The sequence below is a fragment of the Montipora foliosa genome, chromosome 9, assembly GCF_036669935.1.
Source record: "Montipora foliosa isolate CH-2021 chromosome 9, ASM3666993v2, whole genome shotgun sequence".
Lineage (NCBI taxonomy): Eukaryota > Metazoa > Cnidaria > Anthozoa > Scleractinia > Acroporidae > Montipora > Montipora foliosa.
In genome coordinates, this window is record NC_090877.1 from 25,188,782 (window position 1) to 25,201,281 (window position 12,500).

Genomic DNA, 12,500 nt, shown 5'->3' on the forward strand with positions numbered 1-12,500 from the left:
TTCCGCTCTGGCTAGTAACTCTTTGGTGGTGATGTGATCTTGCCAACATATGTTGTGAATCTTCCGGAGGCATTTGTTTCGAAACACATTGAGAACGTGTTCATCGCTCTTGGTCATTTTCCAGGTCTCACATCCATACATCAATACAGGCAAGACGAGGGTCTTGTACAGTTTCATCTTCGTTCTCTTTGAGATGCTCTTGGAGTTCCAGATCTTAATTAGCCTAATATATGTCCCTCTTGCCTTTGAAAGTCTGTTCTGTAAGTCCTCCATCCCACCTCCTTCTTTATTGACTTTGGCGCCAAGATAGGTAAACTCCTCTACTTCTTTGATGTTTTTACCCACTATGCTGATAGGTGCTTGATTCTTCGCATTGATTCGTATGACGTTGGTCTTGTCAAGGTTTATTTTTAGGCCGACCCTTTTGGCTTCCCTGTCCATTCTTGAGGTTTTCTCTTGCATTTGATTTCTTGATGAGGATAGTAATGCTACGTCATCTGCAAAATCTAGGTCATCCATCTTTGTTTTTAGTCTCCATCTTATGCCGTTCTTCCCCTTGCCAACAGTTCTTCTTATTATCCAGTCCATCACTATAAGAAAGAGGAATCCAGACGTGTTGCAGCCTTGTTTTACACAGGTCTTAATATTGAACCATTCACCTCTCTCTCCTTGGTTCTCTACAGCACATTGGAAATCCGCATAAAACAGCTGTATTATCCTTATGATCTTCTCGGCGATGCCGTACTTCTGCATGATAATCCATAGGCTGTCCCGGTGTACCGAGTCGAAAGCTTTCTCAAAGTCTATAAAGTTCACATAATTATATAGTTGCTTGCCACTCGTTTGCTTGCTCTATGATATTCCTCAGAATGAAGACTTGCTCTTTTGTTCCTCTCCCTTGCCTATAACCAGCTTGCTCCTTCCTGAGTCTTTTGTCTGCTCCACTTCTCTCTCTGTCAATAACAATACAACCTAGAATTTTTCCAACTATGGACAATAGAGTTATGCCTTTTGAGTTCTTACAGTCCTTTAGGTTACCCCTCTTTGGCAATTTGATTATCAACCCTTTCCTCCAAGCCTCTGGAATAACCTCGAACTTCCATATCTTCGACAACAGCTCGTGTATCTTTATTGTTGAGAATTCTATGTCCGTCTTCAATAGCTCGGCGGTGATGTTATCAATGCCGGGTGCTTTCCCACTTTTCAATTTTCAAACTGCCTCCTTTACTTCGCCTAGTGTTGGCTCAGTGTCTGCAATCTCCTCTATTGCATCCTGGAAATCGATCTCTTCTTCTTCATCATCCATGATGGTTATTGGATTTTGTGGTGGTTCTCTGTTCAGTACCTCTTTGAAGTGTTCTGTCCATCGGTCTTGTATATCTTTTTTGTTGGCAAGGAGGTTTCCGTGCTTGTCCATCACCGAAGTGCTTTGGCCACTCTGGCTGCCTTTGCTAAGTCTCTTTGTTAGCAAGTATAGTGTTTTCATGTGTTGGCTTCGTGCAGCCTCTTCAGCTTGGCTAGCGATGTTCAGAGATGTATCCAGAGTGCGTCATTGCGTCCTGGAACGCACTCGTTTTCCTTTTAGACGCATAGAATATCGAACAAAGGGTCCACTTGGACGCAGAAAAAAATCGAATGTTTATGCAAATTACGAACACCAGGAAAAACATGTGAACGCCGTATTTCACAAGGAATTGAACATTCCCATTTTCAAATCGGAGAAATGATCAAGTTCCTGAAATTTCAAGGTAAGCTGTTATTTTCGGATTTTTGTACTCGAATAATTTCATTTTGTCAACCATTATGTCCAGCTTCATAAGTTCAGTTTTTAATTCGCACGTGTTGCGTGACATGATCTGAGCTGTTTTTTACGTGAGACAATCGGCGACACTTTGACACTTTGATCTGATCTGCCGCCAGTGATAATAAAACATTTCAGTCGAAGTTCAGTTTGTTGCATGCTTTCCAAGTGAATTTCAAGCATTAGTTCGCTTATCGTAATTGAATGACAGAGAATCCAAAGGCAAAGTATGTTAAATTTTTGTTTTGTGCGATCCTGTTGATATTAATTCCAGGCGCCCATTTGTCATCATCTCGGTTCTTGTTTTGCACGTAACTTGTCTGTTTTTGCAAATTATCTAACTTTTGTTCGGAGTTAGTGTTAAAATTAACGTGCTAAACATAAAAATTGAATGGATTTAATCGTTTGGTTATTAACATTGGCCATGGCGAAGTCACGGCCGCACATGCCGACGATGAACTGTGTATTGATCGCTTACATTTGTTTACTCTTTTGTTCCTAAATTACACCCCAAGTGTAGTTAAAATAAATGATGCTCTTTTACGGAAAATTGAGATTCAGTTCTGTTTTTTTTTTTGCTGTGGAGATCTAGATCATTTATCAACTGGAGCCAACAGTTCCTACAGCATATACGGATTCGATTCCTCGAGACGTTTTCAGATGTGATCGATGGAGCTTTGACAGCCCATACACTTTGATCGATGAATCAACAGGCACAACGGTTTCAAAGAAATTAATCATTTTAAGTACATATTCGTTGGGAGGGATGAGACTTTATTTTTTTGCAATTAGAAATCTGAAAGGGTACTGCAGCAGCAACTAAGAGGCAATAGATCGCATATTAATTCTTGAATATTAATTAGCTGGACCCCCAAAATTTTGCAATGGACCCCCAAATTTTTCAAAAAGGGGTCCAGAGGACCCCCAAATTTGAATCTGGATGTTGTTCAGCCGCTTCTTTTTATCAGACTTGATGCTCCTTTTCACCTCCTTGTTCTTCTCAGCATATTTTGCTCTTAGTTGATTCTTCACCCTTTCTGATTGAGTGCTTAAAATCTTCTTGTTGTTGGCATCCCGTTGATCTACTGGCTGCCATGACTCTCCGCTTATCCAAGGTTTCTTCTTCTTCCTCGGTTTACCTAAAACAGTATCCGCTACTTCGGTATACGCTTTCCTCGTGACCTCAAAATCTTTCTCCACCTCGTGTTGATCTTCTTCTAAATCTCCGCCTTCTTGTTGTAAGACCTGGTACCTATTCCTTACGGTAACCTTGAATTCTTTCAGGGTATCTTCGTTTCCCAGCTTTGATGTGTCGTATTTGACCCGACCTGTTTTTTTTTGCCTTGGGGGTCTCTTGAGCTTAAGTCTGATAGTTGTACAAACAAGATAGTGATCACTACCCAAGTCTGCAGACCTGTAAACCCTTGTATCTTCTACCGAGTTCCTGAACCGTTTATTAATCAATACATGATCGATCTGATTCCTGGTCTGTCCATCCGGTGAAATCCATGTCGCTTTGTGGATAATTTTATGAGGAAACAATGTTCCTGTTGTGACTACTTCGTTCATGTCGCACATATCGCAAAGCTTTTCACCGTTGCGATTTCGTACTCCTAGCCCGTGCTTCCCCATCACTTGTTCATAGTTGGTGTTTTCCTCTCCCACCTTTGCATTCACGTCTCCGGTGATAACCAGCATATCGTGCTTGTTTCTCTTATCCAGCACCTCCTGTAGCCTTACATAGAACTCATCTTTGGTCTCTTCATCTGCATCCTCGGTTGGGGCATAGACATGTATTACCGTTAGTTTGATGTGCCTTGAGTGAAAACGAGCTTGAATTATCCTCTCACTGACCAGTATCCATTCTATGAGAGCCCCAGCTGCATCTTGTGACATCAATATACAAGTACCTACCCCTGCTCTATGTATGTCATCTTCCCTACCAGAGTAGATAATGGTCTCTCCCTCTGCAATTTGTAGTTTACCCTGACCAGTCCAGTGTGTTTCACTGAATGGATATTCCTCTCCTGTTCATCTCCCTTGCTGCTTGTGCAAGGTTCCCTGTTCTATACAACATGGGCACATTCCAATTTCCTATCTTCAAAGTGTTTTTAGGGTGCACCAGTGACCCTGTCGGCTCAGGTGCTTCCTTTTGGGTTTGATTCCCGAGCGTCATCGTGCATCTACTGCGAGGTGCGGTCATGGTGTTCCTTCCGTTTTCGAATAAAATGCTCCTGCTTCTGGTTTCTGTAATAATTACGTTTTTATAAGATGGGGTTATCAGCCCCAAGCTCAACCCCCAACCTGGAGGACCAGTGGATCATTCTTCGTCTGCTCCCTACCCTTCGACCTGTTCGGCAAGGGTAACCCTTACAGGAGCTCAAAGCTCCCGCCGACGTAGCTCTAGAGGGCATTGGGACGCGCAAACCACCCCACCACGTTAAGGTGATGATCCATCGGGGTAGAAAAATGCATGATTACCCCCTATTTTCTCTGTGGATACCAAGAGTACTTACTAAGACCTACTTTCTCCATTTAGTTTTTAACCGCGCAAAAATATCCCTGTATTAATAAGCACCACCCATAGGAAATCCAAGTATCTTGAAATGCGCAGAACGTATGCGCAATAACAATAGTAGGCACCGTCCTTAAGGAAAAGAAAGCAAAAGAATCTGATCTTCTTTTAATAAACTCAGGTGTACCTCAGGGTTCTGATTTTGGGGTCCTTTTCTTTTCCTTTTTTACGTAAATGAACTTGTTAATGCAACTAACTACTTCTCTATAAGATTATTTGCTGATGATATGTCCTTAACTGTGACTGGTAAGGATTTAGATATACTATTTAAACAAATCAATTCTGAATTGCCAGCTATTTGACTGGTTGTGCTCAAATAAGTTAACCCTAAATCTAAGCAAGGCAAAATACTTGGTTTTCCAGCCATGTTAAAAAATCAATTGTAATTTATATCCTCCTCTCAAATTAGCAGATTAGTATCTCAAGCAGTCTTATAATATCAAATATCTAGGATTAAATGATTGTTTCCTATCTTGGCACAATCATATTGATTATATTAGTAGTAAAATCAGTAAAAGTGTAACCGTAAACAACATGTAACTACGCTATCCTTGAAAAGTATTTATTTTGCACTTGTTTATTCATACTTAACCTACAGTTGTGTACTGTGGTTAATAACTACGAAGCGCCATTATCACAATGGGCCATTTCCGAGTTGCCATTTGTCTCAGTTTCGAAGTGAGTCTCGTTGCTCAACTATTGTAAGGGAAATGAGTTTGATTTGCATTAAAGAATACGCAACTCATTTCCATTTGAATGGTTGTGCACCAGGACTCGCTTTGAAACTGAGGAATGCAGCATTTCGGAAATGGGCTATTTGTTAGTTGAATACCGGTCTACTAATTTATTCATGATCACATTATAGCTAAAAAACCCTCAAATTTTACTCTGTCCTTTGTATCTGAGAAACATAATTATGACACTAGAAGTGCATCCTCTCAGCATCTAAGCCCTTGTTCCTTTAGAATAAATATGAGGAAATTTTGTCCAGTAATTATTGGATGTTATTATTGGAATGATATCCCTAGATCTGTTCGTGAAAAGCCAATGAGACAATTATTTAAAACGGCACTCTATTGGCATTATCTTGCTCAGTGTTGATCACTCCTATATTTACTCTTACATCTTACATGTATGTGTACTGCTTGAGTGTTTTTTCTCATTTCTCCTCTTGTAAATTTTCTCTCTATTATCCTATATAGAAATATAATTTATAATTTAAAGGGAGTGTTATTAGTTAACCTACGTGTATATTTTGCCCTTCTCTGTTCATCTTGTGCTTGGCATGTTGAATAATAAATTGATGTATTTTGAAGTAAATGGAGGAAAATACATTGCAAAAAATACAAAATACAAATAGGATGGGCTAGAAACTGCCCCTTTCAGTGTGGACAATGGCGTCAAGCAATGTTGTGTCTTTGCTCCGTTGCTTTTTATCATTTTCGTCGCCGCTGTAATCTAAGATGCCTTTCATGATTGTGATAAAGGTGTCAGCTTGAATGTGTGATACGATGGCGGCATATTTAACCCCCACCAACTGAAAGCAAACCCCAAAGTTCATCACATGCTGAGTCAGAGAACTGCGCTACACAGAGGACTGTGCTCTTAGACTAATAGCATGTAGCGGAGTAGATGCTCAAGTTCTTATTGACTGCTTTCATAAGGCTATTGGTACCACAAGGTACATGTATGGCCTCTTGATGCCCACAAAGAAAACCGAAGTGCTTTTACAGCCTAAGCCGGGTGCCTGCTACAAAGAACCAGTTACGATCGGGTTGGATAATTTGAAAGCTGTTACCATCTTCTGTTACTTGGGTGGTGCACTATCAAACAATATAATTTGCTCCATCTACTCTGAAATCACTGTACGGATTGCAAAGGCTTCTTCGACTTTTGGCCATGCATGTTGCTTCAAGATTATGGAACACCCGTGAGATCACCCTAGCAATAAAAGTTTCTGTCTATCAAGCGGGTGTTTTAACTACTGCTTTATTGCGCTGAAACATGTACAGTGTATCAACGGTTTGTAAAACAACTGGATGCTTTCCATATGTGCTGTTTATGGGGGATTGCTGGTATATCTTGGCAGGATCGCATACCTAACACCAAAGTGCTGTCTCACTGCCATATGCGCGGAATTGAGGTCTACTTGATGTTGTACGGATGGGTGAGGAGAGATTACCACATGCTCAATTGTACAGCAAACTGTCTGATGGCACACACCCACTCGGCACTCCCAAGAAGCGTTTTAAGGATGAACTGAAGAACTCAATGGCCAAATGCGGCATATCAGACTTTGAAACCGTTGCCAGGGATAAAACTAAGTGGAGGGCAATGGTCAAGGCTGTTGTTTGTTTGAGGAGTTTGAGGAGTGCCGAATAGAAGAACGCTAGAGAACGTCGTTGCTGCCGTAAGGAGCAAATATCATCTCCTGGATGCTATCCTTGTGATAGATGTCCAAAAGTCTGTGGATCAGCAATAGGACTTATGAGCCATCACAGAGCTCATGATCACAAAGGGGACTGACAGTATATCTTCAAATGTGGATCTGTCGCTTTGTGACAGCCAAACCAAACTAACTAACTAACTAGTAACTAACGTTTAGGTACTGTTCTTCTGTGTGGCATTTTTGTCGCTCTAGTGATAGAGAAAAACTCTAACTAGTGAATAAATGGGCATTGAGAGTAGTGTACAATGACCAGGCCTCTATTTATGAAAGCTTTTAGAGCAAATTGGTCAATTCTCTTTGAATGACATGTGTTTTCAGGATCATCTGCTTCTCACTGAGATTATTCATGGTTAATTAATCTACCTGAATATCTGAGAAAGTTGATTAGGTTGAGATAGTCTGTAAACGATCTCCGTGGCTCATACCAGCTTGAGATGTGGTACATGTGCCTCGAGTAAAATACTACAGCGTAATGGTCTTTTTTCATTTAGGTATATTCTGGTGCAAAAAATAATATGGAACAATTTACATGAATCCATAAGGTATCTCGAAAATTTCAAAGACTTCAGCAACAAGATTTGTATTTTAAACTTCAAGAATGTTTGTTGTAAAATTATTAATAATCATTTTAAGTGTAATATAGCAAGATATGTGTACTCGGACCTTCTATCATTTAAAAGTGGTAATTGATTTTACCTTAGAACATAATTAGCGAATTGCTTTGGTTTTGCATTACTTCAAACGGTAATTGGTTCAAAGTTCTCATGCCACTTTTTCAAACAATCAGAAGTGAAACCAAAACCAATTGTAGCTCGCACGTGCACATTTTCCCACGCTTTGCATCTGCTACGTGTCATTACTTCAAGTTTTGATTGGTTTACTGGATTGTCTCCCTCCTTTTTGATTGGCCAACGTTATTACTGTGGTTTTGGTTTTACGACACTCGATTGAAACTCGCTCTATTGTATATAAGGAATTAGATTTGTTTTACTTATTTACCCTTTTTTTGGAGATGTTATGATACCATACTACTCTGAAATCCGAATGAAAATAAGGTTATATATGTATGTATACCCTTTTATAGGTCTTAGACTTTATTAGGATCCCTACAGCTGGTTATCCTTGACATGTTTGACATGTGTTTACACAATTATTATAAAGTCATTACTTGTTTACTCTCCAGCAGTCATTTTGGAGTCCACAAAATTCAACTTATTTTTATTTCTCACAATTTAGCCATATGCAGTGGCAGGATGTGGGATTCATATCTCCTCAGGATGGATTTCATGAACCTCAACTTGATAATGCAGAGTAGAGGTGGAAGAACCTTTCACAACTGTCCAATAGAAACATGCTGATAATGACATAAAAGGCAAACTAGGGAAATATGGAAGGTACAGTGTAAAGTGCTAGTAAAATGGATGGTTATTAGTCCTTGCTAGTTTACCAAGTTGTTTTAATCCCATTGGGGTTGTATCTGATCGCACAAATTTCACAAATAAACCAAATTATTATTCCACTATGATGCCATTTTACCATATTTGGTCAAGAGAATGCGTAAAATATGAGACAGTTAACTATACACTGTAGTGTCCCGTTTGACCAGTTTAGAACAGAGCAATTACATATGGACAGAATGGGCGTTTTTCGATGAAAAAAAATTGTCTTCAACACGGTGCAAAGCCCTAGAATTTAGCTTGTCATCGCTTGTCACTTGTCCTTTCGTTTATCCAATCAAGTAAAGGACATTTGGCTGACTTTTTGTGCTGTTTACATCATTCACACATGCTCTGAAGGACAAATGATGCTTTTTTTAAACACTCGTAACAAATAAAATTGAAGCAAAATAACACCTTTTTGTAGCGGAATAATAGATCTCTTATAATACTCTCGTTATTTTCCTCAGTGCTAATATTTTTCCTTGCCCCTGCAGGGCTTGGAAAATACCATGCAACTTGCAAAATATCCACATGTACAGTGTGTATTATATGTTAAACCATTGAATAACATGTATAAACACTTTATTTTTTTGCCGAATCAGAATTGCTGATATACATGTACTGTATGTCAATTGTTATTAAAGTGAAATGTTTATGTCAGTAACAGAAGATCGACCAAAGATTGGCAAGTTATTACAAATATCGTAATGAAAACGCCCGCTCTTTCATTGAATCAGAAGATGTGATTGCATCTTCCCGCAAATTTGTGATATGAACAGAAAATTGTCTTAAGAGCAACACAAAAGTTGTTTTCTTACACTGAACCCTAGTAAAACAAGCCTAAAATAGCTCAGGCAAAAAAGTGCACAATTTACATAGTTTTGTGCACAATAGTCCTTCCTTCTCGCATAATCTGCCCTTAAAATTTTGCACAATTTCTGTTTTTTAGTTGCACCCTATCAGAAAGCCTGTCTAATGGAGAAAAGATACTTAGCAATATACCAGCACAGGTGTATGTGGTTGTGTGAAGACAAGTTAAAAGGGAAATGAACAATTCACTTCCGGTTGCCGTCTGTGGCTCAAAAATGTCGTGTCTTAAGCTCCCGAAAGTGGTAACAGAAACATTAAATCTCAACCTGGCAAGTGATGACTACAAGGCTAAACAAGACAAATTCAAACTAGAAGAAAAAGTGGACCAGGTGTTTTCAATTAAAGTTTACCAATGTTTGCTGAACCTTTGATGAAAATCCTTGGGATGAAAAAACACCATGATGATACATGAAACTTACATTGTATTTGCAGCATGGCCAAATACATGTCATTATCCTTTATTTTAATTGTTATGCACAGGGTTAATAATGTGATCTAGTAGCAAGGTGGTACAAGAATACATGTACAGTTGTAGAAAATCTTTTACTACAGTAGCTACCAGCACAAAAACAGCTTTTTTGCACGCAGGATACCTGAGGTATGGTTTTGCTGCAGTTAATTTGCCGCGGAATTGATGAGGAAATGACATGGCCTTTCACGATAAAGAGGAACATTTTGAGAAAGGAAAATCAAGTTGTAGAGTAAAAATACCAACATGCAAGAATATTAATTCAACTGCCGTTAATTAATGTTTACCCCAATTCAAAAGTGGTTTTTTTTCCTGAAAATGGATAAAAAATAAAACACAATTATAGCGTACATGTAAATCTTGCCTTCCTTATATTTTGACAGTCATATGTAGTTAAATGACTCCATTTTTATTGTTCAGATACATGTACACGCAAGCTCTCAAACAGTTGTCAGTATTTCTTTCAGACAGAATAATCTTGTTATTCAACATCAGTTGGCAACATTCAAAGCAAATGAGGGTTATTGATTGTTTCGATTCGTCTACTGCATTTTTATACCATTTTGTCAAAGACGAATTGAGAATACAGGTACATTTAGTTTCTGTTAAAGGGACTAGTTTGCTATTTAATTAAACTTCATTTCACGTCTTTCTAAGAAAATGTTAGAGATATTTTTGAAAATCTTTTCTGGCCAAAAAAAAATCATCCTGTTCAATAGAATTTCAGTCTAAAATTTTCAAAAATCCTGCTGAATGGAAAGCGTTTGACACAAATTCAGTGTGTCCTTATAGGCCATTCCCAAATTGCACAGGGAACTGGGACAAGTTTCAAATTTGAACCATTTGATAAACTGACACCATCACATGAAAGATAACATTGAGATTGGCCATCTGTCCAAGTTCACACACAGCCTCAAAATTAGAGACGTTTGTATGGGTTTTTAACTATGTTTTAAAGTCTGTAACGTGGTGGTCTCTGTTTGACCTAAAAGCATCAACTTGTTTTATCATTCGTGGAAAGATCCCTGTTTTGTACAATGGGTGTTGCAATTGCAGTAAAAAATTGGTTGTTAACTTGCACCAAATGTCACTACTGTAGCGTGACGCAGTCTACAAGTGTCTTGTATTGCCCAAACCTCTATATTTATAACAATAAGGTTCATGTTATAGAGAAAAACTTGATACACTATATGTCATGCAATTTTAGGTTATTTCTTGAGTTAGAAACTGCACAAGATAATAATTATTATATTGGGACATCTCAATAACCACAACCAACTGTACATGTAGAACAACAGAAAAAGAATAATATTGCAATAAAGCCAAAGAGATACATGGATGGAAAAAAAGGGCAAGATTGAAAATGATTGCATTGAGAGAATCTTGAAATGAATGCCTGGTTTTTACTTAATAGTGATCTTTGTGTTGGAATGATAATATTATTTTATCATGATGATAGGAATTACTTACCACCATTTGCCAGATTTGCTGGAAGCACCCCAAGAAAATGTGACATAGCCCCTTTAAGACTTGTATTTTTAAAGCTGAGCACAGATGCTCTGCTTGACTGTCAATTTGACAACAAATGAAATCAAATGGAATTGAAGCAACTGAAGTCACTTCAAATGTTTCTTTTTGGTAAAAGTGAGAGATGAGCATGTTACTATAATACAAAATCAATTACCGGTAAACCAATTACTTTATTTAACAGTACTTCAAAATGTCCAAAGGACATATTTTTGGGTACAAATGGTGCAAATTAATTCTAGAAGTCATAAAGTAATGGTATATCTATAAAGATTACTTCATGGCTTTTGCATACAATTTTTATTCATGAGTTGCGAGGAATTGCAAAGGAATGAGTGAGTATAGCAAACAAGTGAGTTTGCGATTCGTCATGTTGAGTGAATAAAAATGGTACAAGCGAACCAACCATGATTAAGTCATTTGTTTATTTTATAAGTACTGAGATTTCCTTCAAACAAGAATGACAACAGAGATTACATGATTAAGTTACTCCAATGTTCTAAAAGTTCAACATCTTCTTTCAAAATTTGTACACGATGAAATAAGTGTATTCGCTCAAAAATGTGAGTGTCAACATTTTCTTTTCAAAATTTCGGCAAAAGGACAAAAAAGGAATCATAATAACATTAAAGCTATTTTAGTTAAGCTGAATTAATCATCATGCACCACTGTCCTCCAAAGGCCTCAGTTTACACTAGTGACAAACACCATTAATCCAATCAGATGCTGCAAACCGTGATTTCACAAGACAGTGAAATTTCATCGTTCACTTCGCTGATTGGCTGTGACTAAAAATAAAACAGTTTTTTCATCACTGTCATTTCTAAGAGTAAATTTTAGTATATGTGTGTGTGATTAATTAAATTTTTATTACAATAATTATTGTGACAAAACTCTTAGCAAGTAGTCACTAAGTCAGTGCTGTCCCCTGCAGATTTTTCCTGGTTGAACTTAACATGTTAAATTCAAGCAAATAATGGCAAGCAAATATTAATGCAATTCTCTTTATTGTTTTAGCTGGAAAGAAGAGGAAACTTGGTTCATCTTTGCTGAATGACATACCTCCACAGCTCAGTGTCAAGCTCCCAAAACTGAGTGATCTTCCAAATGCTAGCAAACCCTGGGTATGTGCTGAACTGCCAATTGATATTTTGCTACTGACAGTGGAGGATTGTGAGTTCCTGAGTTGTTTCTCATTTCTGGACCAACCTTTCAAAAGTTACAATAAAGAAGTTGGTCCGATCTATTTTGGATACACTGGTAATACTGGTGACCAAGAGAAGCTTAAAGTTGGATTAATGAAATGTTCAAAAGGTGCTGCAGTCCCAGGGGGATCATTAACAACAGTAAAGAATGCTGTCAGGGTCTTG

General features: G+C 38.1%; 2 protein-coding genes across 2 annotated transcripts in view; one reads left to right on the forward strand and one right to left on the reverse strand.

Annotated features, from left to right (window-relative positions):
- Positions 1–12,500, forward strand: part of LOC137970827 (NLR family CARD domain-containing protein 3-like) — a 65,250-nt gene that overhangs the window by 7,180 nt on the left and 45,570 nt on the right. The window contains exons 3-4 of the mRNA XM_068817408.1: positions 8,062–8,219; positions 12,148–12,500. The exon at positions 12,148–12,500 is cut by the window's right edge and continues 307 nt beyond it. Of these exons, the coding sequence (XP_068673509.1) occupies positions 8,213–8,219; positions 12,148–12,500 (360 nt within the window). The 5' untranslated portion in view covers positions 8,062–8,212. The remainder of the gene's footprint in view (positions 1–8,061; positions 8,220–12,147) is intronic.
- LOC137971605 (uncharacterized) lies at positions 1,211–3,697 on the reverse strand. Its single transcript, XM_068818404.1, has 2 exons — positions 2,772–3,697; positions 1,211–1,517 (listed from the first exon to the last, which is right to left on the reverse strand). The coding sequence occupies exons 1-2, from the start codon at positions 3,695–3,697 to the stop codon at positions 1,211–1,213; spliced, it is 1,233 nt and encodes a 410-aa protein (XP_068674505.1).